This window comes from Rattus norvegicus, chromosome 10 (genome assembly GCF_021556685.1).
Source record: "Rattus norvegicus strain SHRSP/BbbUtx chromosome 10, alternate assembly SHRSP_T2T, whole genome shotgun sequence".
Taxonomy (NCBI): domain Eukaryota; kingdom Metazoa; phylum Chordata; class Mammalia; order Rodentia; family Muridae; genus Rattus; species Rattus norvegicus.
Genome location: NC_141543.1, coordinates 66,695,979 through 66,720,622, shown reverse-complemented (window position 1 = coordinate 66,720,622; position 24,644 = coordinate 66,695,979). Strand labels below are relative to the sequence as shown.

Here is a 24,644-nt window from a genome sequence, read left to right as displayed (position 1 = left end):
GGGGAGGGGTGGTGATAGAATTGGTGGGGGGAGGGGTGATGATGGAGTTGGTGGTGCTTTTCCTTCTGTGTGTATTGAGGGGAGGGAGCATGGTGTGGCATACACACATGATGGTCAGAAGGCAGCTTTTGGGAACTGGTTCTCTGTACTGTGAAAATCCTGGGTATCAAACTCAGGTTGTCAGGACTGGACCTTTAACCACTGAACCACTTGCTGGCTCTAACTTTTTCCCTGGAGTCCAGGATATGAAGTTCTCAATGGGGACAAGTCCTATGGGGACTTGCTCCTCATTGTCAGGGAATATGAACCTTCTGCCCCCTAGAAATTTTCTCAAAAAGTTGGCATAAGCCATTCCTTTCCCTGCCTGCCCTCAGCACCCCATAACTTTCACCAAAGGGCCCCTCAGTGTGTCTACTAGATGCAGCCTCTGCTCAGTTTGTCTCACCCAACAAGGGATGAGAGACACCAGGAGGCAGCTGCTTCCCCACAAAGGACCCCTGGGTGCTCCTGCCCCTCCAGGGAAATCAGCTGAGCTGTCAGCCAGCCATTCACTGCCACACAGACGGCCTACGGGGAATCTTGAGGCACAAACTGCCTATGAACCAACCAGTCACGGAGCCTGGCTAGAGTCTGTCCTGTCTGCTCTTGGCGCATCTGATTTTCTGTTAAACTGTTTTTTTATTTGGGAAGAGCTGTCCATGAAACACAGCTCATCTTAGCAGATAATCCCTGCAGCAGGCTCTGTTCTGGGCAACAAGGTACAGAGAGGACACAGGGCCTGAGGAGCCACAGTGTAGAGGGAGACAGGATAGAAATGTCACTGCAAGGTCGGGCAAGGATCCCTGAGCTGATCTCCAGGGTTGAGGGGTGTGCCCTCTAACACGCACAGCTACTGTGCACGTTACACACACTCTCTAGGATCCCGTGTGCCACCTTCCCTGGGTAATAGAGGAAGTGACCAGAGATCCACACAGCCATCTTTCTGTCTACTCTCGGCTGTTCCCCTCGAGGCCCATCCAACCCTTCCTCCTGAATAGATGGGTTCGCCTTCCTGCTTCCTCATCCTCTATGAACTTTTGTTCCCTCATAAATTAACAACCAGGCAAGTACACATTTAACACACGCAGTACTGTGGATGGAAGCTGCGGGGTCCCAATTCCATGTGTGTGCACGCATCTGTGTGTGTGTGTGTGTGTGTGTGTGTGTGTGTGTGTACATGGGTGCACATGTGTATATGTGTGTGTGTTTGAGACAGGGTCTTTCTAATGTAGTTCAGGCTGGTCTTGAACTCTTTTTTTTTTTTTCCGGAGTTGGGGACCGAACCCAGGGCCTTGTGCTTGCTAGGCAAGCGCTCTACCACTGAGCTAAATCCCCAACCCCGGTCTTGAACTCTTAAGAATGTGTGAGCTGTAGTTCTCCCTCAGTGGGGACCAGGGCAGGCATGTTGGGTTGTCTATATACAGTTCCACTTAGGGACACTTAGATAGAGGGGGTTGGGGTGGCATGATGAGGCTCTAACCAGCTGCCAAGTCAGGGAGCTATCTGGGTGCCAGCTCTGCCCAAAGAGGTTTGGCAAACCCAAGCTGACTCTGTGGCGGGTTCCTAAAATGGGCCTCCTTGATGTCCCCCATCTGTCCTGAGGCTGCTCTGTGGAGGATGGACAGCTGTGCTTTCGGAGGTGCCAGCCACAGCCTCAAGTAGGAGCAGCAGTTGCTGTGTTCTTGGCTCTGACCTTCATTCCGAGCACCTCTGTGGACATGCTCAGCTGTGGATGTCCCCGCCCAGTCGGTACCATGACTCCAAGCCCAGGAAATGACAGTCCTCCATCTCTCTTGATCTCCCTGTAGTATTTTATTTGACTGTAGGTGTCTATCCTGCTGTGGCTCCCATCTCTTCATCCTGTAGACTGGAGAAACCCCTAGCCTCCCTCCCAGGCCCTGCCAACAGCCTTGTAATAACCCTCCGTGCATCTCCGCAGTGGGAATCAGGTACAGGGCATGCAGAGAATCATACAGGCGTCTGTTCCTCCGGTACAAGTGATGAAACAGAGCTCCAGGGAAATTATTGACTCGTCCTGGACATTTAGTAAATTTGCACACACACCCATTGTTTTTTGATTGTTGTTGTTTTTGATTTTTTCCCCCTTCTGTGGGCCTTTTAATTTTCCTCACTGCCATAAAGCCACCCTCTGTGCTTAGGTGGAAAGTGATAGGAGGCGGGGAAGCTGTGAGCCATGATTCCGTTAGGAAGGACAGAAGAGAATGGCCCAGACGTGCAGTGGGTCAAAGGACAGATGACATCAATCTAAGGATTCCCTGGTTTGTGGCCTAAAACTGTGGCAGTAGGAAGTGACGTGGATGAAGGCAGCACATTCATTCTTAGAGATGCTTTGGGGGTGGACTGGTTTGAAGCTCTGAGGAGCATCTCCACCTTCTCCTGGCTCCCTTTCATTCTCTGCCATTATGGAGGTAAGGCTTCAATACCCAGGTCCTTCCTCCTCCCTTCTGCTTCTCCTCCCAGCTCACCCTATCACAGCCTTCAGTTTGGAAACTTCTACAGAAGATGAAGTCTTCTCAGTGCAGAGCCCCAAGGTTCCCTGGCTTGTTCCTGTCTTCCAGGGTCCCCCCCCCCCATTGCTCCTCTGCTTCTGTAGAGTGGCCAGTGGAGCCCAGAGGCCACCACCCTTTTGTGTCCAGCCATAGAGGAACTGGGATGCCAGGCTCAGGGTTGCCACCATGAACACATTGGTCTGGCCCAGCGCCCCCTGCAGGTCAGGAGCAGAGCTGGGCAGCCCATGTAGAATCTGTCTACCTGGACCATACAGCCCCTCCATTTCTTGACACTTGAATGTTAGGAAGGAAAAAGAGCGTATGTATGTCTTGCATATCTTAAGTAGTTACTTCGAGTAGAGTAACGCATTTCACACTCTGGTAGCAGTGTACCACACTGTTCACAAAGCTAACAGAAACTGAAACAAAAACAAACCAACAGTGCACTAGAGCCTGGGTACAGGTTACAGGTTGAAGTTTTTAATGGACATGACTTTCTTATTTTTATATTTGATTGACTTATTTGGGGGAGCAGTAATGCTGGGGCACACGTGTTGAGGTCAGAGGACAACCTGAAAGGGGTTGGTTCTCTTTGTCCACCATGTGAATCCTGGGAATCAAACTCAGGCCATCAGGTTTGGCCTTAGGCACCTTTATCCAACGAACCATGTCTTCACCCTTGAGCGAGTCATTTTTGCCCCTGCCAGGTTTTCAGGACTATATTAGCACCATTTGTGAGAAGGTGCTGGCCCAGGTTCCTAGCTTGCCAACAGTGTCTCTGAGCCTGTCTGGTTGAGGGTTCTTTACCAAAGTGTGGACCGATGTGGAATGCCAAGTCTGGCTGGGAAACTTGGCTGCCTGGCGGGACCTGTGAGATGACAGTGGGGTCTAGGCTTATACCGCATGGCCAGTTAGAGCCATCCCACACGCTGCCCCCTGGTGGTCATCATGGGCATGGGCCACGTTGGTCCGAAGAGTTCTCTGAAGTATGGTTCAGGGATGCCTGAGGGTTCCCAGCACTTCTCAGAGATCCCCCAAATCAAAACTATTTTCCTCATCCTGAGACTCTCGGCCTCTTTTGAAAACAGGGAAGATGGAAAGTATTCAGATGTGGCTTCAGAAGCTGTGCTGGAACTAGTTTTTAAGAAAGTGCCATCTGTTGAGTTTTGGTGCAGAAAAACACACACCATTATCTGGGAAAGCTATTAGAATACTCCTCCGCTTTCTACCCATCCTACACATCCGTGAGAGCCTGGACCCCTTCCATGTACTTCACTGGAACAACATCTCCAAAGGTCGAAAGAAAAGTCAGACAAGAACGCTCAGCTGTCTTCAGTTAATTCCCAAAGCAAAGTTAATTGCAAAAATATAAAAACAATCCCGGGACTCACATTGTCTTTGTTTTGAAAACACGTGCTTTTCTCATAAAAAAAATATATATATATACATATATATACATATATAAATTTTATGACTACCTAATAGGCCTAGTATCTGCAATGGGAGTTTTTAGATTTCTCAGCAAAATATCAAAATATAATAGCTCATATATTTTGGATAGTTCAAGATCGTCTTTCTCACTGTGTGTGTGAGGCGGTGGTCCTATGGCACATATGCCAAGTCAGAGGGCACCTCTGGAGTTGGTTTACTTCACCCACTTTTATGTGGGTCTTGGAACTGAACTCAGGCCATAGGCTTGCAGAGCAAGCACTTTACCTGCCAAACCATCTTCCCAACCCCAAAAGATCTTTTTATATCTAATGAGTTGGACCCCACATATTGTTGCCATCACCCCTATCTAATTCCAGAATGTTTCTTTCAGTTCATAAAGAAACCCTAAAGCCATCACTGTCCTGTGCCAATTAATGACCACTAATGAGCTCTGTAATTTTGCCCATTCTGGACATTTCTATAACCAGTGTCACATAGTATGTGATCTCCCGTACAAGTTGGCTTTTTCACTTCATGTTGCATTTTCAAGGTTCTGCCTTGTTAGAGAAGGTCTGAGATCTTCCTTTGCATGATCTTTCCTTTATCAGTTGTCCCTGCTTTAGGAACTATTAAGAGTAATGTGACTTAACATTTGTACACATGTCTGTGGGGACACATGTTTTCAGTCCTCTTGTAGTTGATACCTAGGACAATTGAGTTTCTGGGCCATGTGGAAAGTCTGTGCTTAACATTTTGAGGAGGGGGCTGGAGAGATGGCTCAGCAGTTAAGATCACCGACTGCTCTTCCAGAGGTCCTGAGTTCAATTCCCAGCAACCACATGGTGGCTCACAGCCATCTGTAATGAGATCCGGTGCCCTCTTCTGGTGTGTCTGAAGACAGTTAAAGTGTACTCATATATAACATTTTGAGGAAATACAAATTTCCAGTCTTTATGTTTTTTAAAAATCATTTTCATGTATATGTGTTTCGCTTATGTGGATCTGTGTGTGTATGCACACAGTGCCTATGGAGGCCAGAAGAGGGCACCAGACCCCCTGGGACTAGAATTACAGGTGTCTGTAAACCAGCTTGTGGGTGCTAGGAATCAAACCTGGGACTTCTAGAAGAGCAGCCACTGCTCTTTAACCACTGAACCACATCACCTACTTCCCCCATCAATATTCTTTTGTAGAATATAAAGGGGTTCTAAATTTTCAATCCACCAGACCGGATTGGATGAAATCAAAGGTTGTCCTTACACACACCTTCTCGTTTGTCTCTTTTTCTTCCCAGCACATGTGAACACACACGCACACGCACACCCACATGCACATGCACACACACACATGTGCTCCATTGAGAAGGCACAAGCAGCGTCTTCGTACTAGGCAGCCTGAGTTAGCCCTCTGCTCAGTAACACACAGAAAGCCAGCTACACTACTTACGTTGAACCATCAGGTTCTAAAGAAGGTCCTGTGGGATTCTCAAGGCTATCTCTTAGTTCTTGTGGACAATGACTCTTAAGAGTGCCTGGTGGAGGTGCTGGCTGCCACCCTGTGCCTTGCCCTCTGGAGAACACTGTGGGGATCTCTTAGGGAGCAGAGCACAGGCCTGTAAGTCGCCATTCTGGTGCGATGGAGGTAGGGGAAATTGAGGAGATTCATGAGTTTGCCTCAGTGACTTGCTCTCTCCTCATGGGCTTGGCTCTCAGGGGTGTTCTCAGGGCAGCGGGGCTGTGTGGGAAAAGGCAGGGGTTGGATGCTCTTCAGGGCTTGACAGCAGAGTTGAAAGTTGCTGCGCGAGGGTGCCTTCTCTCCTGATTCTCACCCTCTGATGTCATGTATACTCCGGTCACTTAGCCATATGATGCTCCTCGCCACCCGCCCCAAGCCCCCCGAGCCTTTGGGAAAGGATCTCTGAGTGAGGCCTTTGCTGGAGGAGTTGGGTGTGGCACTGTGGTCAGCAGGGATCGGAACTACCAGTAGCACCTAGTCCTGACATGCGCTTCCCTTTCCCCTTGCCTCAGATGTGACTCCTGCCCTGGGCTGTGCTCCCCATCATGGCTGACACCATCTTCAGCAGTGGAAATGATCAGTGGGTGTGCCCCAACGATCGGCAGCTTGCTCTGAGAGCCAAGTAAGTGCCTTTGGCCTGCTAGAGTGACCCTTCCCTCTCCACCCACTGCCTCTTCCCAGTCTTTGGTGAGCTTTGTTCCCCAGGGGGAAGTTTGGAGAGAGGTGGCTGTCAAATGCACACCACTCTTGGCCCATGGTTATCTATTCCTCACTATATAGAAATAACTTGTCCCCATTTCTCAGATAGGGAAACTGAGGCCTGCCCTCCTTGCCCATGTCCCTTGTCAATGGCTGGGTTGGGACCCACATCTGAGTCCAGCTGACACCCACAGCAGCCCACCAGGAACAAGGCCTCCTCATCACTGGCTCTGCTCTTGTCACTGAGCCTGGCATAACGGGGCAGTACAGAGCACAGGCCTGCTCCCTGAATGAACAGCTCCCTTCAGGAGAGACCACGGCTAGCCTACAGCATCTTTCCTAGGCCTCAGCAGGGTCGCTGTCCCTCTGCTGTCCCTTGTGTCTTTTTGGAGATCTTCATTTTCATATTAACCCTCAACCTAGTGATCCTTCAGTTTTGGTTGGGCCTGGCCTCCCCCGACGTCACATGCACACGCGCACATGCACGCACATACTGTGTACCTGTGGCTGAGCTTGTCAGATACCCCTTGTGCTCGCTGGTGGGTGGTGCTGTCCCTAGCTCTGATAGGGCAGGAACATCCCTGCAGCTGTCAGACTGTGCCAGTACCAGGAGCCAGCATTTCCCAACTGGGACCAAGCTTAAGAAATTCGCAATTAGACATTATCAACCTGTGGGAGACCGAGCTGAGACATCAAAGGTGGGTAGAAAAATTCATCTGAAACACTCAGGAAGAAGGGTGTCACATGTGATGTGAGAACATCTTTGCCCCCCTCCATCTGGGTGCCTCAGCCCCACCTCACCCCACCCCTGCAGGGAGAGTGACAGGGATAAGATTGGACCCTCTCGCCAGCTCTGATGGCAGGTCAATGAGGTGCCCTCCCTGACAGGGTGCACACTGCTGGGAGACCTCAGCTCTTGGACCTCATACAAGAGCCCAGCTGTCCCTTGACCTTCCAGCATCCCTTTCGTTCCCAACTCCAGCTCTCACCCACCAGCTACGGAGAGCTGCCGTAGCCTCTCAGAAGAGCCATTGTGAGTGTCTCCTCCCAGGTGTGTGTCTGACAGACAGATGCCCCCTGCGGAACTGGAAGCAGAGTCCAGTAGACTCCCTGGGATTCCTGAAGAGTTTTCCAACCCACATTCTTCCTTCCAGGCACCCATCCCTCTGGACCTTTGCGTTAAAGCAGAGATGGGGAGAGGTGAACAATGTTGTATGGATAGTTGACAATGTGAGTTCTTTTGATGAGGATGATTGGCAGTAGGGTGGGGATGGGGTACTAACTGGGTCCAGGACCAAGACTTCCTTTTAAGTATGATGCTTCTCTTGACCCAGAGAGGTAACTGTTACATGGAAATATGGGGACAGTTCCAGGCATACGAAACAGCATGTGCAAAGGCCCTGGGGTAGAAGGATCATGGCATACAGGAGAGGCCTAACAAAAGGCTGGTATGGCTTAAGTGCAGAGTGTGAAGGCACACAGTGTAAAAGACCAAGAGAGGACCAGACAGGGCAAGGCCTGGCCCTCCAAGACTTTCCTTCTAGAGAGGAAAACAGTGGGCTCCACATTGCCCTCTAGCAATGACACTCAGTGGTGGGTACACATCCAGACCATATAGAAACGTTCATTATGGACTCTGAACCACAGTGTCCAGGCTGTGCTTATCCAACTCCCATAAGGGCTTGGTGGGTACACTGGGTTACTGCTGTCTCACCTCTAGCCACACTGTTCTCTCCCAAGGCTGCAGACAGGCTGGTCTGTGCACACATACCAGACGGAGAAGCAGAGGAGGACTCAATGCCTGAGCCCTGGAGAGGTGGAGGTCATCCTTCAGGTCATCCAGAGAGCAGAGCGGCTGGACATCCTGGAGCAGCAGAGGATTGGGTGAGCAGAGTCAGCAGAGACCAGGCACTGAGCAGGGAGGCTGTAAGGGGTCTGCAGAGACCAGTCTACAAGAGTCAGGAGGCCCCAGCTTCTCATGGGGGAGGCTGGGATGCAGGCAGCTGTGAGCTGGGATTGCATGGATTCAAGACCCCAGACAGGAGGGTGGGGTGAGCCCAGGAGCTTCTTGGATTTGGGCTCTGAGTTCCCTCCTGCAGCTCAGGCGAGGACTGAACTCATGTGGAGGTCACTGAATCGCCCCACCCGAGGCCCCAGCAGGAGGTGCCCTCTGGTGTGTTTCCAGCTTCTCTCCTGGCCTCTCCCATCTAGGGCTCAGCCATCCAACATGTCAGTGTGCCTTTTTATTGTTGTCGTTTGATTTGGAAGAGCTCAGATAGGGGAGCGCGATTGCGCAGAGCTTGGCTGCTTTGGGCAGGAGCCCCGCTCGTTCTGATCTCGTTATTTTTCTGCTCATCTTTTTCCATTAGTTCCATGATCATTTTTAAAAGTCAGACACAGTAGAAAGGCAGCTTTAGTAGGCGATGGCCCCACTAGAAAGATGACTGCCGTGCTGACGGCCTCTTGTATGAGCCTCAATCATACAGACAGGTCATTATCGTGTCAGTACAAACAGGGCTCATGGCAGAATGGCTGGGGTTCTCTCTCTCTCTCTCTCTCTCTCTCTCTCTCTCTCTCTCTCTCTCTCTCTCTCTCTCTCTCTCTCCATCTAGCCTGGCTTCTTACAGATCTCCTCCCAAAGGGCCCAGCCAGGTTCCAGGCTAACCTTGTATGCTGGTGATTGACATCCCCCCCAACACACACCCCTGCCACTTCCAGAGCCCCATGCTCGCCCCCAGGATGGTGAGCAGGGAGTGGGTCCTCTGTGCTGTGGAAGTGCTTTTGGACACTCTGTCAGCAGGCTGATGTCACAGTGCTGCCTCAGGAAGTCCCTTCTGTGATCCGAGGACACCTGACCCTGAGCGGCAGGGTGAGGAAGGACCCAGAAGCAGTACTGCAGATGAATTATTTGCATGGTGGAAGCGTGTCCTCTGCATGATGCGTGGAAACATGACATGGATTGACAGATTGTTCCCGAGAGCAACTGAGTCACGCCAGGCTAGAACTGGGTTTGCTCCCAAGCCTTACAGATGGACAACAGTGTCAGTTCTGTGGAAAACAGAAGTGCTCAGTGTAGAGCATAGGGGAGGAAGCAGCCTCACTGATGAGCTAACTATCCCTGGTCCCCTCAGGAAAGTGTGGGCCTTGGGGGACCCTATACCAGGCAAGTTTAGAAGTGGGGACCCTAGCTCCACTTCTTGGGAGCATCATCCCTCAGCAAGCCACTTCTGGTTTTCCTGGCCCCAGTCCTGTCTGAAACAGGAAGCATGGCTTCCTTCTCCTAGGGGCAGGGATGACCATGGGAGGAGTGGATGGACCACATGGTACTCCTCATCCATTCAAGAGTTCTTACTGAACATCCACTGGGTACCAGAAGTAGAGTGGCTGACAAACCAAACAGTTTGTTACGGAGCGGGAGGTGGGGGATGAAGAGGGTGTCTATAGTGGAAAGGGTCATCGATCCCAGGACGGGCACCCGTGCAGGCTCAGCTGGGCTCCTCGGTGCTCAGCATCCGGCAGTTTCAAAGAAGAGTTGATTTTTCTCTCCTGCCACCAGCTTCTCACCTGCCCAGATGCTCTGACTCAAAGTCTACCTACCAGGATCTTAACACTGTCCTTCGGATGCAGCTCGAGGCCTCTAGCCTTCTTTGGAGAGAGGGTCCTACCTCCTCCTGGCTTCTTTTCCCCTCTCTCTTCATTATTCCAGATTTCCACAGGAGTTTAGAAAATGTCCCTTTGATCAGATCACCTTCAAACTCGTTAGTGGCTTCAGATTGAACTGAGCCAGCCTGTGACCTACAAATCCCTGGGATCTGCCTTAGCCACTGCCCTTCTCTGGCTTATGGCTTATTTCTCAGCACCCTGTTGCATGTCTTCAAAATGTCTTCCCAGGCCTCCACCTACCTCACTTTATCTGGCTCTTCTTGTCCCCCTCACTCTTGGCTCGTTTTCTTGTTCATGAATTTCAACGAAGGTTGAACTTAAATTCCGAGAGAGCGGGGACCAAGTGTGTGTCTGGCCTGGTTGTTGCAATATTCCCAGTGACCAACAGGCCCTGAGCGTGTATGCTTAGATTCTCAGAGTAACTGTGGCCTAGCAGTCCTCATGGCAAGGACCTGAAGCACCTTCCCTCTGACACCGTGTCCTGTGCTGCAGGCGGCTGGTGGAGCGGCTGGAGACGATGCAGAAGAACGTGATGGGCAATGGTGTCTCCCAGTGTCTGCTCTGCGGGGAGATGTTGGGATTCCTGGGCAGCTCCTCTGTATTCTGCAAAGACTGCCGGAAGGTAAGCCCTGCTCTGGCCTCGCCATTCAGCCCCCCGCCCCACAACGGGTCAGCTTTGCCATCCTGTGGCTTTGCACCCCAGTTTCCAAGGACAGTGTGTGCACACGTGTGTGCGCGTGTACATTTATGTATGCAGTGATATCATCTGCTCTTTGGCAAGAAGGCCCTGAAGATTGGATGGCATGGCTTCTAGGGCTAGCCCTGGCAAGATGACTGAGAGCCTGGGTGTGAGTCCAGCTCTTATGCCAACCATATGACCTCAGAAAACTGGGCTAGGATTGTAAGCCTCGTTTTCTCCATCTGGAAAACAGGAGCAACTGTCACATGTGCTCAGATGCGTTCAGTGCAAACCTCCTAAAGCCTTATCCAGCACATAGGCGCTCGGTAAATGTTAGGCAGGCCCTGTTGCCTGAGGTCCAGGAATTTGCTAGGTGCCGTGTGCTCTGTTCCGGCTGTCTGCTCTCCTGATGTTAGGGAGAGTGGCCTTCACACGATCAAATGGATTTTCGTCTTCTCTTATACTAAACTGTGCTGTGTGTTACAGCGTTTCATAACGAGCCCAAGACTTGAATAATTGACTTTAGTTTACCATTTCCCAGGGAATAACGTACCTTGCATGGTTTGCATTTATTTAGGATCTCAGTTTCACTCATGTAGAGCCTGTGGGATTATTTATCTTCCTAGTAGGAACTCTTCTAGATTATTCCACTTCCAGCCATGCCTGTGCAGTTATCAGCATGCAACTCCCCCTTGCTGCCTCCCGTGGTCAGACACATCATTACCCCAATCCCTTTGGGTTTCACTTTCACCCTAGTTACCCCAACATCCCTTTGGGTCTCATCCTAGTTTGCCAGACCCTATCCTTAAGCAGTTTCCACGGCTGCTTTTTAAGCTTGGAATCCCTTTTTATTTTTTAACTTTTATTTAATTTTATGTGCATAGATGTTTTCCCTGCATATATGTTTGTGTGAGGGTGTTGGATCCCCCTGGAACTTACAGATAGTTGTGAACTGCCATGAGGGTGCTGGGACTTGACCCTGGGTCCTCTGGAAGCACAGGCTCTTAACTGCTGAGCTATCTCTCCAGCCCCAAGAGTGGAGTTCTTAAAGTGAACAAGACAGAAAGAAAGGAATCTTCTCTCTTAAGATAACAAGAAATGACAAGTCATGATCACCTAAGATGGTTTCAGAGATTTACCAATTCTGGGAAGAAATCAGAGGCTATAAGCCTCAGCTGGGGTGGGTGACCCGCACAGAGAGGACTGTAGAGGGGTGGGTGACCCGCACTGAGAGGACTGTAGAGGTGGACGTGCTGGAAGCAGTAAAGTTGGCCTTGAAACATTAGGCTTTTGCAATGGCACCGTCTGAGGCATTCCAAAGCTAAACATTAACCGAGGTGGGTAAGCAGGAAGCCAGGATCTGAGGCGGAGTCCTTTCTCCTTGCTATCACATGGGGTGAATTGATCATCAGAGCACAGCAGAGGACGACGGGGACCCGTGGGTCTGCTGGTTCCCCTTTTAGCCCGGAACTAGAGCCTACCTAGGTGGTGGGTGTAGGAACCTGGGGGTGCTTTGCTCCCAGGATCAGGGCAGGTGGCCATGTTTTGTGACTTCTACTTTCTGCCCCTGTGGCCCCCGTGGGTCTGCTGGTTCCCCTTTTAGCCCGGAACTAGAGCCTACCTAGGTGGTGGGTGTAGGAACCTGGGGGTGCTTTGCTCCCAGGATCAGGGCAGGTGGCCATGTTTTGTGACTTCTACTTTCTGCCCCTGTGGCCCCAGCAGCCTGTTTGCTTCTCCTGTCCCTCCCCCTACAGCTACTCTAAAGAGTTCAGGTTTGTGGGACCATGAAAGGCTGGCCCATAACTCCTCCCACGGGACCGTCCCTCTGCCACAGAGAGAGCTGATGACCCTGGTTATCAAAGAGTTAATACCAGCTGCTCCTCAGAGAGCCATTGCCTAGGCAACGGACTGGCCCAGGGGAGGGCCTCAGCTGGGTAAGGGCTGTAGGGGAGGCGTTCTTTCAGACCTGCCTCCACCGCTGCCCAGTGCCCTGGGGCTGGGCTGGTTGGAGGACATTTCTGTGATGTGTTCTTTCTAGGCCAGTGGGAAGGAGACTGAGTGCTGGCCTGGCAGAAACTTGTTAGGGCCAAGGTGGGAGGGGAGGGAATACTATTTAAATAAGGGTATTGGGAGGTTGGGAGAGTTGTCTTCATGTGTCCTTAGGAAGACTGTTACCCAGCCATGGGTATCCTGCTTTTTCAAGACAGGCTTGGCTGTCCTGGAACTCGCTCCATAGACCAGGGTGGCTTCCAGCACACAGAGATCCAGCCGCCCCTGCCTTCTGAGTGCTGGGATTAAAGGTGTGCACCACCACACCCCACTTGCCATCCTTTAAAGAGTAGAGGGTCCCCTGTGTGCAGGCTGGTTCCGGGGGGGATAGACAAAAACCCTTGCTGTCATTGAGGCTGTTTTCCAGGGAGAGCAGAAACTGGACAACAATTTTTAAATGAACATAAAATAATGCTGGGAAGAGTTAGCACTTTGTCCAGAGTGGAAACAGTGATGCGTCCTTGTCTATGGAGAGAGACCTCTCTGAACTGATCTTAGATACAAGAGTCAGTCCTGGGGAGGATCTAGGTGGAAATGTGTTCTGGGCAGAGGGACCTGCAGGCACAAAGACTTTGAGGTAGAACCAGCTGGCTCTAAGAGCTAATGAAAGTATCTGGAACAGAGGGAACGAGGGATGAGCTTGGGCAGATTCATAGAGCCACTAACTCCAGGTCAGGAACTGGAATTCCAACGTGTCTTTAGGAGGATGCCATGGAGACTGAGCATGGCGAGGAGTACTGAGAAGAAGTCTGTTTTGTGGTTGTGTGCTGTTTGGGTGTTTTGCCTTTTCTGTGTATGTCTGTGCACTCTGTGGGTGCAGTGCCTGGATAGGCCAGAAGAGGGCAGTAGATCCCCTGGAGCTGGAGTTGCAGTTGCGAACCACCATGTAGTTGCTGGGACTTGAACCCTGGCCCTGTGGAAGCAGCCAGTGGCCTTACCCACTGAACTACCTCTCCAACCCCTGCTGTGTGTTTTCAAGGGATAGCTCTAGCAGTTGTAGGCCAAATAGATTGTTGGGAGGTCTTTCTCCTGTGCAAGCGGGAGGCAAGCCTTGCGGTGATGGCCATTGGAAGAGTGAAGGGCTTGGGGACAAGGCAGCATGGGGATGGAGGTCCTATGCTAATAGAGCATCAGTGTCTTCTGTGTATTCTAAACAGATGGGAAGGAATTAGAGGTTGTGAGTGGGGGTCCCTGATAAAGAGCCCTGGCCTGTAGGAGGCCAAAGTGAGAGGCCACTTGACTCCCCTCTCCCCCATGTCTCAGAATGGCCCCCATGCTGTTCCCACACTGGCCCTGGGAAGTTCCTGGAACTCCTGAATGACTGACTGTGACCACAAATTGGGGGCTTGGGGGTGGGGTGCTTCTCTCTTCCTCAAAGCAGGAACAGAGAAACTTAGAGCTGTAGGACCAGCTTGGGTTGCATTCCCAGCTTGCTTCTATGGAGTGTTCTAGTAAAACTCACCTCACCTCTTCCAGTCTTCATTTCTTTATCTGTAAGACAGGGTCAAAAAGTAGCCATCAGCACCAGATGGATGTGAGGGATGGGTTAGCTGGTACAGAGAAGCCCTTCATAGCCTGGTCCATCCCTAGCAAAGGTGGGGGGGGGGGCTGTCACTGTCATTGTGACTGGGCTGCCCCGGGGGCTCCCTGTTCAGAGGTTTGCCACAGAGCATGGACAATCACAGGAGACACAGTGATGCTCAGATCAGCCAGTCGGGGCCTTAACCACAGACCTTGCTTTCCCTGTGGTTTGGGTGGCTGGAAAGTCCAAGGCAATTCAGCGTCTTCCTGGCCTGCCAGATGGGTGCGTTCCTCCTCATATGGCACCGGGCAGGAGCCCCAGTGTCTTCCTCTACAGACAGATCCTATCAGATATGGCCTCACACAGGATCCCATTTCTCTCTCTCTCTCTCTCTCTCTCTCTCTCTCTCTCTCTCTCTCTCTCTCTCTCTCTAAGATGGAGTCTCATTATCAAGCCCATCGTGGTCTCCGATTCAGCCCTTCTGCCTCTGCCTTTGGAGTGCTGGGATCCCAGCTGGTTACCACCATGTCTAGAAGCATCGGTGCCTTCTTGGGCTTCATATTGAAGCTGCTGCTTTGTTGGTCTTTTGTTTTCCAAGATTTATGTAACTATATTAAGGACCTGAATGCCTTTGCAGTTCTCAACATTGGTGTCAAGCTAGCAGGGACCCCGTGAGTGTGCAGGTGCCAGCATCCAGGCACAGTCTGTCTCTCTCTCAGGGGTGAGGGGAATCTAAAAGGGGGGGAATTCTTCCCTCAGGTCCTGACTGTCAAGGTGGATGAGCAAAATCTTTTAGAGTAACACCCGCTGCTGTAGGGACCTAGCTTCCAAGAACTTAACCCGGAGAGCTGTGTGGAGGAGTGAGTCTTCTAAGACAAGAAGGTGTGTGTGCTTGGGCAGGCTGAAGAGAAAGGATGCTGGGAAGATTCATGGCATTGGAAGTTGTTGCCAAGGGGCTGGGGACAAATCCTCAGGTGCTCCTGGGGACATTGATGCCTCTCCAGCAAGATCCCTGACAGTGTCTGTCAGCCACAAGCTAATGAATGTGCCTGGGAAAGGCACTGCAGTCCTGGAGCTGTGGCCCTCTGTAATTGGGCCTTCACACACACTCACACACCGGCTGCCTGGCCTCATTTCCCTGGCTGTGGTGAAAAGGGAGAGGGGCTGGCTGGCTAATTAAAGAGGCCTGGTACTCCTAATTGCCTCTGATCTGAGTCAGACAGCCGCTTCCCAGCCATGTGAGGCTGTGCCGGGCTACGGGATGACCATCTGAACCCCAGGACAGGACGGTCACCAGCCTAAGGAAGCAGTTGGAGCTTTTCCTGGTCTCAGCCAAATGGATCTCACAGTAAAGGCCCAGGATAGCCAGCCTGACATAACCTAGATCCTGTGTGCTGAATCCTGGGAGCAGAGGCCTGAGGTTAGCCCGCGGTTTTCTCCAGTCCCGTAGCAAAAGTTCTGAGGGGCATCATGGCCCCAGCCCAGCATGGGAGAACACTGCAGGGCAGAGTGTGGTCCACACCTCATCCCTCCTGCCACAGGCTCCAGACCATTTTGCTCTAAGGATCAGCGTCTCGCTGTAGAGACTGGCAGTAACTCCAGGCTATAAAGAGGTTGCGCAAATTCCCCCTGAACCCTGGGCAGACTCCATTCTGGTCAGGGTGAAGGTTTTGTGGCTGCTGAGTAACGGAGGAGCAGATGGCACCTACTTGTCACCCTCCTGCCTGCCCTGCCTGCCCTGCCTGCCCTGCCTGGGCAATCTGAGGAAGCAGAGTCCCCACATCCCCATCACTATCTTCTGATCTGCTGGTGGGAGCACTTCCTAGAAAGCCTGCTGATTCTGAGCAGAGACCTCAAGTGCTCCTGTGGGGGTTTGGGAGTCCTCCCCAGCTATTCCTCAGAGACCACCTCCCGCAGGTGGAGACACCAGAGGAGACAAAGGATTCCAGTGCCAGCTACTCAGAGTACAGCCTGAGGACCGGAGACACAGACATCCCCCTATGCCGGCTGGAAGTGAGAATTCTCAGGCCCTCTTGAACCTCCTGAGCCAGAATCTGCATTTCACCAGATTCATTAGCTTGGCGTCCTCAGGTGTCATCCACACCACAGCACGTGCCTGTCTGACTTCCTCTCCTTTATGAGGGGACCAGCATTTCAAGATGACCATACTTCTGCTGATCCACTCGTCCATGATGGATACCCTGAGTGCTCCCACATTTGAGTTCCTGTGAACAACGTGACTGACTCTATGTGCTGTTGTGCAGACTTCTTTCTCTGAGGTCCTGCTTCCAATTCCCAGGGAGATTATACTGAGCAGTGGCATAGCTGCATCCCACTGTGGGAGCCGCCATACCGTGTGCACAGGGGCTGAGTGATTTTACATTGCTGCCGTCAAGTCAATGTGCAAGAGTCAAGAGGTAGCCATTTTCTTTTCCTTTCTCTTCTCTTCTTTTCTTTTTTTCTTTCTTTTTTGCTGGGAATTGGGATTTGCTGAAAGTCCATTAAGGAGCTCCCACCCTGACCTCCCTTTCCAAGCCTGATCTTAAGCTCCTCTGCTCCTGGTGGAGAGGGGAGAGAAAACATGGAAACGGCAGCCAGCCACCTTGAGTGATAGCATATTTATCCTAGCTGCCTCCGAATGGCCTCGCTGCATCCTTTCTCCTCCTCGGCCTAATTTGATGTGGAAGGCGATGCGTGTTTGCGCCTTATTACAAAGATGGATTTTTTTCGTTCGGCTACTGATGTTTCCTAAATTCCCGGAAAGAGTCACTTAATTCCTCTGCCCTGAGGGGCCCACTCCGGCTGCTCGCCTGTCGCCAAGGCTGTTTGGCAGGAATTGACTTGGCTCCTGTCGTCAGGATCAGAGGATTGGACCAGACACCAAGCTGCATCTTGGAACATCCACCTCGCCTGGGGTTGGCAGGCAGAACATCTCCATTAAGGCGCATGTACCCTGCTGCCTTGTGCCTGCAGCTGGCCTTTCTTCCCCAAGTAAAGGAACTCGGCGCGGTTGAGAGTCCATCCTGTTCACCACTGACCTGACCTCCTTCTTAGGGTTATCTGGATAGAAGGCAGGCTATAGCCCACTGGGCCAGCGATGCCCTTAACTCAATGGACTGACTTCCACCCCGGGCCTGCTTGTCGGTTCTGCAGCCCTGGACATTGTGCCCATCTGACTCCCCAGGGAGAGAGAGGGATGCCAGCCTGACACGTACACAGGTCTCAGATGGGAGATAGGGCGCCGAGAGAGAGAGCTGAAAGAGAGGCCCCAGGACAGACGATGGGGAGACGCTCAGCAGCCTCTGTTCGAGGGGAGCAATGTTGGGAGTGACGAAAATGTGCCCAACAGGGCATGGCTAGAGCAGACATGGCTCTGGAGAGGCCCTGGGCTGGCAGGCAGTTTGGGTATTTGGGAGACTGAGAAGAGGAGCAGAGGGAGAAAGGCAGACTAAGGGGAGAGGAAGACAAAAGGAGCTTCAACCCAGGCTGACTGAAGCAGCTGTGTTTGTTCCTGCATCACTAGAGCCACCCAAGAGAGCTGAGCAGCCCTGAGGTCTGTGAGAGAGGCAACGTCCACACAGATATCTCGAGGAGATCTGGGGCCATTGTGGTGGGTTGACGGGAATGCACTGACAACTGAACTTCCCATGCAGCAGGGACCAGGGACCAGGTGTGGTGGCACATACCTACCATCCTACCGCTTTGGAGGCTGAAAGATGACGACTCAGAGTTCCAAACTTGCCCCGGCTACAAAAACCAGCTTGTGTCTCAAAAGGGAAAACAGTAGCCAGGGCCTAGATTAGGGTAGAGAGCACCAGCATATTCCAAAACAAGGAAGAGAAATTTATGAAACAAGTTCGAATCACTGGGGTCTAGGGACCGTGCCTCAGTTGGCAGAGTTCTTGAGTCTGAAGCGCTGGGTTTGATCAAAGCACCACATAGACTCTGACTCTTGGCACACACCGAGGTCATCCTCTTCATTCAACTCTACAGCAAGTTCAAGGCCAGTCTGGGCTATAGAAGACCCTGTCTTTAAGAAAGGTTTCCAGTAATGACAGCTGCCTCCATGCCAGCTCTCCCCTCCCCCACCCACTTTATCCCCCAAACCACCATGGGAACTGGCTAGGTACACTTCTCTCTTTTTTTTTTTTTCCGGAGCTGGGGACCGAACCCAGGGCCTTGCGCTTCCTAGGCAAGCGCTCTACCACTGAGCTAAATCCCCAACCCCTTTAAGATTTATTTATTTCATGTATATGAATACACTGTTCAGACACCTTGGAAGAGGGCATTGGATCTCATTACAGATGGTTGTGAGCCACCATGTGGTTGCTGGGATTTGAACTCAGGACCTCTGGAAGAGCAATCAGTGTTCTTAACCGCTGAGCCATCTCTCCAGCCCGGTACACTTCTCAAGAGAGGAACGGGACACTAATCAGGGATGAAGTCCTTCCGCAGGTGGGGTCTTAATGGCCTTACCCAGCAGGCTGTCTCAGCTCATGAGCCTACTTTGAAAAGAACCCAGGGCAAAAGGAGTAGGTGAGGGTGTGTGGCCTGTCAGGTGACAGTGTGTGGCCTACCATCCCACGGCAGCCTGCTGTTCAGTGTCAGCTTCTCTATACAGGAAGTGAGCTAGGACCAGTTGCTGAACATCTGTTGTGTGTGGCAAGGTCATCCAGGTCGAGGGTGGGGCAAAACTAAGGAGGGACTACCTTGTGAGCCCACAAAGCTGTCCAGTGGGACACAAGGAACAGAGGGATAAAAGGAACATGAAGAGAGAATATGAGTTGAGTCTTCTTCCCTGCCTAGCTCCTCAGCACTCGGGAGGAGTGCTGCCATCTTCAACAGCAGGGCACAGACCACCCCAGGCTCAGCCACCAAGACCTAAGGGCAGGATCTCACCCCAGCATGAGCTTTCAGCCTAAGCCCCAGCCAGCATCCTACTCCCCTACAGTGCAAATACTCCAGCTTCAACTCCAATTCCAAACCCTGAGATGCCTGCCACCTCCCTGGCTATTCTGGAGTCTTGCGTGAACACATTGGCCGACCTGGTCCTCCCTACACCAGGCCCTAGATCAGGGGTCTCCCCCGCTTTGGAGAACCGGTGGCTAGAGTGGATCTTACAAGGATCGAAAACAAATGCAAAGAGGAGGTTCTGGTGGGTGAAATAGTAGGAATTTCAAGTGGAATATCCACAATGGTTTACCAGAGCTCGGCCATGTCCAGTTTGTGCATTGTCCTTCCCTGCCTGGCATCACAGTGGCAGTGCTGAACAGTGGCACAGCTTGCTTTCTGGCCCTCCCTCTCTTAGCCCAGGGCACCTGATGGCTCCAGAGGATAGGAAGGGGTCTAGAGATGTGGCTTAGTGGGAGAGCTTGCTCAGTACGAGGCCCTGGCTTCACCCCAGTACTGCAGATGTGAAAAGGAAAGCAGCTTTGTTCTCCCCTGGTCATGCTATTGCTGGGAGTGGGCGAGTAGTCCAGGCTGCGTCTTAAAGACCCAGCAAGGCTGTCCCTTTTTACCTTGAGACTCACCTTTCCCTGGATTTATTTATCATGCAGGATATGGGCCCAGGACCTCAAGGCAAGGGCTCTGTCACTGAGCTACATTCCTGGCCATCTCTTCCTGGACTCTTAAAAGATAATAGATTCTAGAGTCCAGCAGTTTAGACTACTGGATTCAGTTGTCTGTGTTCTCCTGCCTCGATTTTTCTCACCTGGAAATTGGGTGAAATCAAAGTTCCTGCCTTGGAGTGTGGTTGTGAGGGTAGAAATGAGCCAGGCCCATGATATGCTCTCAGAGATGGTGTCTTGTGCGCAATGACTGCTGGAGAGTTAGAGTTTATACAAATGTAGGTGAAATATTTACCCAGTACTAGCCCTAAGAGTTTGGGTGTTTTTCCTTCTAGACTCTCTTCTCATGTCCAAGTGTCTACAGATATTATTATATCTGTTATTTATACACAGAGGGTGTATGCCATCTATACATGTATATGTGTTGGGGAAAGGTTGTTCTCAAGACAGGATCTTGCAAAGAAATCCAGGCTGGCCTGAAACTTGCTGTGTAGCTGGGAATAGCCTTGATTTCTAGTCTTCCCACCCTCACCCCACCAAGAGATGGGCTCGCAGGCCTCCACCTACCTCTACCCCAGTGCCTGGCCATGTCTGTGTATTTTCTTGATGAAACTAAATATATTTCTTATTCTGTAGTTTCTTTTGTTTATGTTTTCACCTCATATCACATCGAAATCAACACCCCCACACCCACACACACGCAAAACAATCCAATTCTGTTTTTAGGAACTATGTAATAATATAAGGGAATTTCCCACACTGCTCTGCAGCCCCTCCTTCCCAGTTACTCGAAGCCTGCTGGGGCCAGGGCTGGACTGAGGGGAGTAGATGCCTGCCCCTTAGACAGCAGACATCTCCCGTCCTGCTCCTTAGTCTGCTCTCTTCCTGGGACCCACAGGCCCCGCATCTTGCCTCCTGTACACTGCCAGCACAATCATGCCCACCCGTGTCTGAAAACCAGGTGGGGCAGTTCAAGTTTATCTCCTGAAGGCTCCTTGGTCCTTCTGAGGGGTGGCTGGGAATCCTGTTATCTAAGGCCATCCGCATCTGCCCTCCTACACTCACTACTATAGGCCATATATGGAAGGAGGGTCCTGTCCCTCCGATGTGACCTTGAATGAAAAACATCACCCTCCCCCCCCCCACACACACACATTCTCCCTCCACTCCCCTCAAGACCTACTGTGAGAGGAAAGGGTTGTAGTAGACAGTATTGTAGGCTCTTCTGAGCAGTTTCATCCTGTGGCGCTCAGGCCCACCCAGTTACCATTCACAGACTGGGAGTTGGTGTGAGGCAGCTAGGGCAGGGAACTGAAGCGCCCACACCGTGACCTCTGCACTGCCCTCCCCGTGACCTCTCCACCTGTCTGAGGGTGCTTCTGGGGCTTTTTGTGGATGTTGGTTTTGTTTTTGTTTTTCCCAGTCATGGTTTCTCTAGCTGTCCTGGAACTCGATCTATATACCAGGCTAGCCTTGAACTCACAGAGATCATCTGCCTGCCTCTGCCTCATGAGAGCTGGGATTAAAGGCATATGCCACCACCACCTGGCTCTTTTGGGGGAGGCTTTGAAGCTGCTCTAGTTTGCTTCCTAGCTCTCTTGAGCTCAGGACTCATGTCTGTGGGGTCAGGAGAAAGCCCACATGGGTTGGTGTGCTCTGAGAGTCCCTCTGTTCTGAGTCCCCACAGCCCACCACTGTTAACTGAGCGGCAAAAGGCAGTGTGTTTAGCCCATTTTCCAAATGGAGAAATAGATGCTGGGAGACACAGCTCACCCATGGTAGCTCACTTAGTTCAGATGTTACCTCCATAACTTGTGACAAGGGAAGAGAGTTGAAAATATTCAGGAGACCGCCCCCAAAAAGAAGGAGACATAGGTGCCACCTTATAAGTGGGGTACCCCAATGCCAGAAGCAACTCCAACGCCCATGGCAGATTACAGAGTAGGGAGCGGCTGCCAGCATTGGCTCCTGTGGCGGTTGACGCAGTCTGACCTGGTTTGTCATGATCTGGAGATGTCTGGACAGACACAGGGAGTTTGTAGGGATCTGGTTTGAGTCTCCCTGAGGCTTATCACCTAATTGAGTGAATAAGAGCTTCTGTAGCCCAAGGGTGGGAAGGAAACCAGTCCGGGCTCTGAGGACTTGCCCAGGCTAGGTCACAGTGACACACTTCCCCACCTCGACCACGTGTGCCTACCACCCACCTCCTCCTAAGGCCCCTGGCTGCTGTAGTCTCAGCTCCTTCCTCCTGGTGTGGTGGGTAGAGCTGTGCAAGGCTCCTGTGGCAGGAAGTGCCTCTGGGCAATCTGTTTAGTGGCTCACTCTTAGCAGAGGTAATCCTGTGCACTCACTTGTCCTCTGCCGTGGTAAATAGCAGATAATGACATTTCCAGTCCGCGACGTGGCCCAGCGCCATGTGCTGCACCTCTCCGGCTGCCCTGCCAGCTGCCGCACTAAGGCAGGCCTGCGATTCTTCTTGCTTTCACACCTTTATTGCTGGATACTTCTCCCCACGGCTGTCAGATGCTCACCGACCACAGCCCACAGTGTGTGTGGCTTGTCCCTCTGCAACGGGGCGCCAGGACAGCTCTGTTGAAGGGGAGCAGGGTGGGGGAGGGGAGAATTGGTTCTCCTCCCCTAGGCTCCCTGTACCTCTAGCCTCAGAATCAAACAAGATTAGGTGCATTCAGAATGGTATAGGTGGAAACTGCAGTCTCAAAAGACCAAGGGCTAGGGAAATAACTCAATGGTCGATTACTTGGTTAGACATGAGGCCCCTATGCTCCATCCCTAACCACCTGCCCCAAAACAAAGAATTGTGGCTTTATCAGATGCTTTGGCAGGGAGGGAGACCCTCTCGCCCCTTTCCTTCAGAATTTGTTTCTCACTTTTATCTACCTCCAGGGAGAGGGACATTTCTTTTTTTTTTTTTTTTTTTTTTTTTTTTTTTTTTTGTTCTTTTTTTTCCGGAGCTGGGGACCGAACCCAGGGCCTTGCACTTCCTAGGTAAGCGTTCTACCACTGAGCTAAATCCCCAGCCCGGGACATTTCTTCCCATGAATGCAGACAGATAAAGAACGTGAGCAAGCGGAGGGAGGAGCTGGACTTCCAGAGACCCTTGTTAGAAACCACATTCAAAATTAGACAAGAGCTGGGTGGTACTCAGGGGCAGAGGCAGGTGGATCTCTGTGAGTTCAAGGCCGGCCAAGAACAGAGCTAGTACTAGGACAGCCAGGGCTCTGCAGAGAAATCCTGACTCCACCACCACCAGAATGCAGTCAGGAGTATAGTGGGTCTTATAAGGTATGAGACCCAAGCCCCTGGGTTCAGGGAAGGACTGAGCTGCTGCCGAGCTGCTGTGGTAGGGTCCCTTGCCGGTCTCCAAGTACTGGCTCTAATTCCGGCTCATCTCTCTGCTCCTGCCCTCTTCTACTTTGCTCTGCTCACACCATACTCCGAGTCTCCCAAAAGCCTTCCAAGGTTCCCCACTGTTTGCAGGACAAAGTCTAAGTGCCTCCATGTGGTGTCGGGGCCTCTGCTTCCTTCTGTGGGGGCAGGGGAGGCAGCGAGTTGACTTCCTAGGGTAATTGGCACCAACTCCGCCCCGCGGGTCTTTCTCCGCCTAACCCTGTCTTGTCATTGTCTCCCATGAAACTCCAGGCCTGCCGTCACCAGGGTCCCTAATTAGCTATTAGTACCATTGCCCAAAGACTGTTAGAAGCTCTGGGATGTTTGTCTAGTCTGCTGGATTTTTTTTTTTCCAAAGAAAACAAAACAGTTCCCAAAGGTACCTACTGGCTGTGTCTACATAGCTGGAAAGAGGGGGACGGGACTAATGTAATCCTTGGAGGCCAGAGGGGCCCTTGATGTTCTTCTAGGACGAGGTAGAGCTGACAAAGTACAGGTCCCATGCTGGGGGCTGGGGGGCTGGGGGGCTGGGGAATAGGAGACTGGGGAATAGGGTCTGGGGGCTGGGGCATAGGGGGCTGGGGACTAGGGGCTGGGGACTGGGGGCTGGGGCATAGGGGTCTGGGGACTAGGGCCTGGGGGCAACCTACTGACTTTGGCTAGGGATCTGTGTTGACTGTGTTTCGGGGGGTGCTGTGGATTGGTCATTTTGACCCGTAGCTACATCAGGCCTCCCGACTCCTCACTTTGCTCCCTGTGGTCCAGCCTCCCAGGTCCAGCAGCCTTGAGCTGCCTGACTTATGCTCTGGGCGCAGCAATAGTCGTCCTTCCTCTTTGTATGTTGTCCATCCTGTCATCCTGTCCATCTCACCCATTACATCACTGTTTCCTCGGGTCTGAGACCTCCCCACTCAAGGCCGCTTCCTGACTGGCTGTCTAAGAGTACCCAGTGAGCCTCTGGAAGCACAGCTGAGCTGTGCCTTCTCCCATTCTACCTGCACCAGGCCCTGCCACCAAGCCTCACGGCCACCTCTGTCCTGAGCCTTGGGGTGCTCCCCAGGGTCAGCCATTAGCTGGCTCTGTTTGCTTCCCTTCACATGAACGTTTGTGGGTTCTGTAAATAAGGGCAAGGCCTGGCCCCTCCCCACAAGTCTGTTCTGGGGATGTTGAATCAACAGTACTGTATACTCCCCAATATTGGAAGGATGCTGAGCCCAAGGCCCCCATCCCCACACCCGAGTTCTGTTGCTTCTGTAATACGGTCTGTGTGTCGTCCCTTGTCCTGGTGTCTGCTGCCCTGACCTTCCTTCCAGACCTTACCGATGTAGCTGTGATGGACAGTCCTTCGGAGGGATTTTAGAAGTCTGAAATACCAAAGTCCATACCCTATCTCTTCTTCCTCCCCGAAAACTGCTGGCCAACTCTCTGAATAAGCTTTGTTTACCTTCCTAACTTCTAAAGCCATGGAGATCCAGGAATTCTATGAGTATCTGGAAATGTTCTGGAAGACAGCTACATTCACCACTATACCGTCAACATACCCTGAGAATGTTCTGGAA

The 24,644-nt window shown here is 51.8% G+C and overlaps 1 protein-coding gene and 1 long non-coding RNA gene across 26 annotated transcripts in view; one reads left to right on the top strand and one right to left on the bottom strand.

The window, feature by feature from the left end:
* The window catches only part of Rph3al (rabphilin 3A-like (without C2 domains)), a 143,652-nt gene that overhangs the window by 52,365 nt on the left and 66,643 nt on the right, over positions 1 to 24,644 (top strand). For all 25 annotated transcript variants that reach the window (XR_015630178.1, XR_015630174.1, XR_015630177.1 and 22 more), the window contains 3 exon segments: positions 6,008 to 6,117; positions 7,935 to 8,078; positions 10,350 to 10,479. Coding sequence is in view for 16 of the 25 variants with exons in the window: in XM_087569628.1 (XP_087425754.1) it covers positions 6,041 to 6,117; positions 7,935 to 8,078; positions 10,350 to 10,479 (351 nt within the window). In the remaining 9 variants the exon portion in view is untranslated.
* Positions 11,657 to 24,539, bottom strand: LOC102549419 (uncharacterized). The gene is made up of 4 exons (XR_015631798.1): positions 24,406 to 24,539; positions 22,029 to 22,266; positions 14,048 to 14,076; positions 11,657 to 11,920 (listed from the first exon to the last, which is right to left on the bottom strand). It is a non-coding gene; the product is annotated as an uncharacterized LOC102549419 (long non-coding RNA).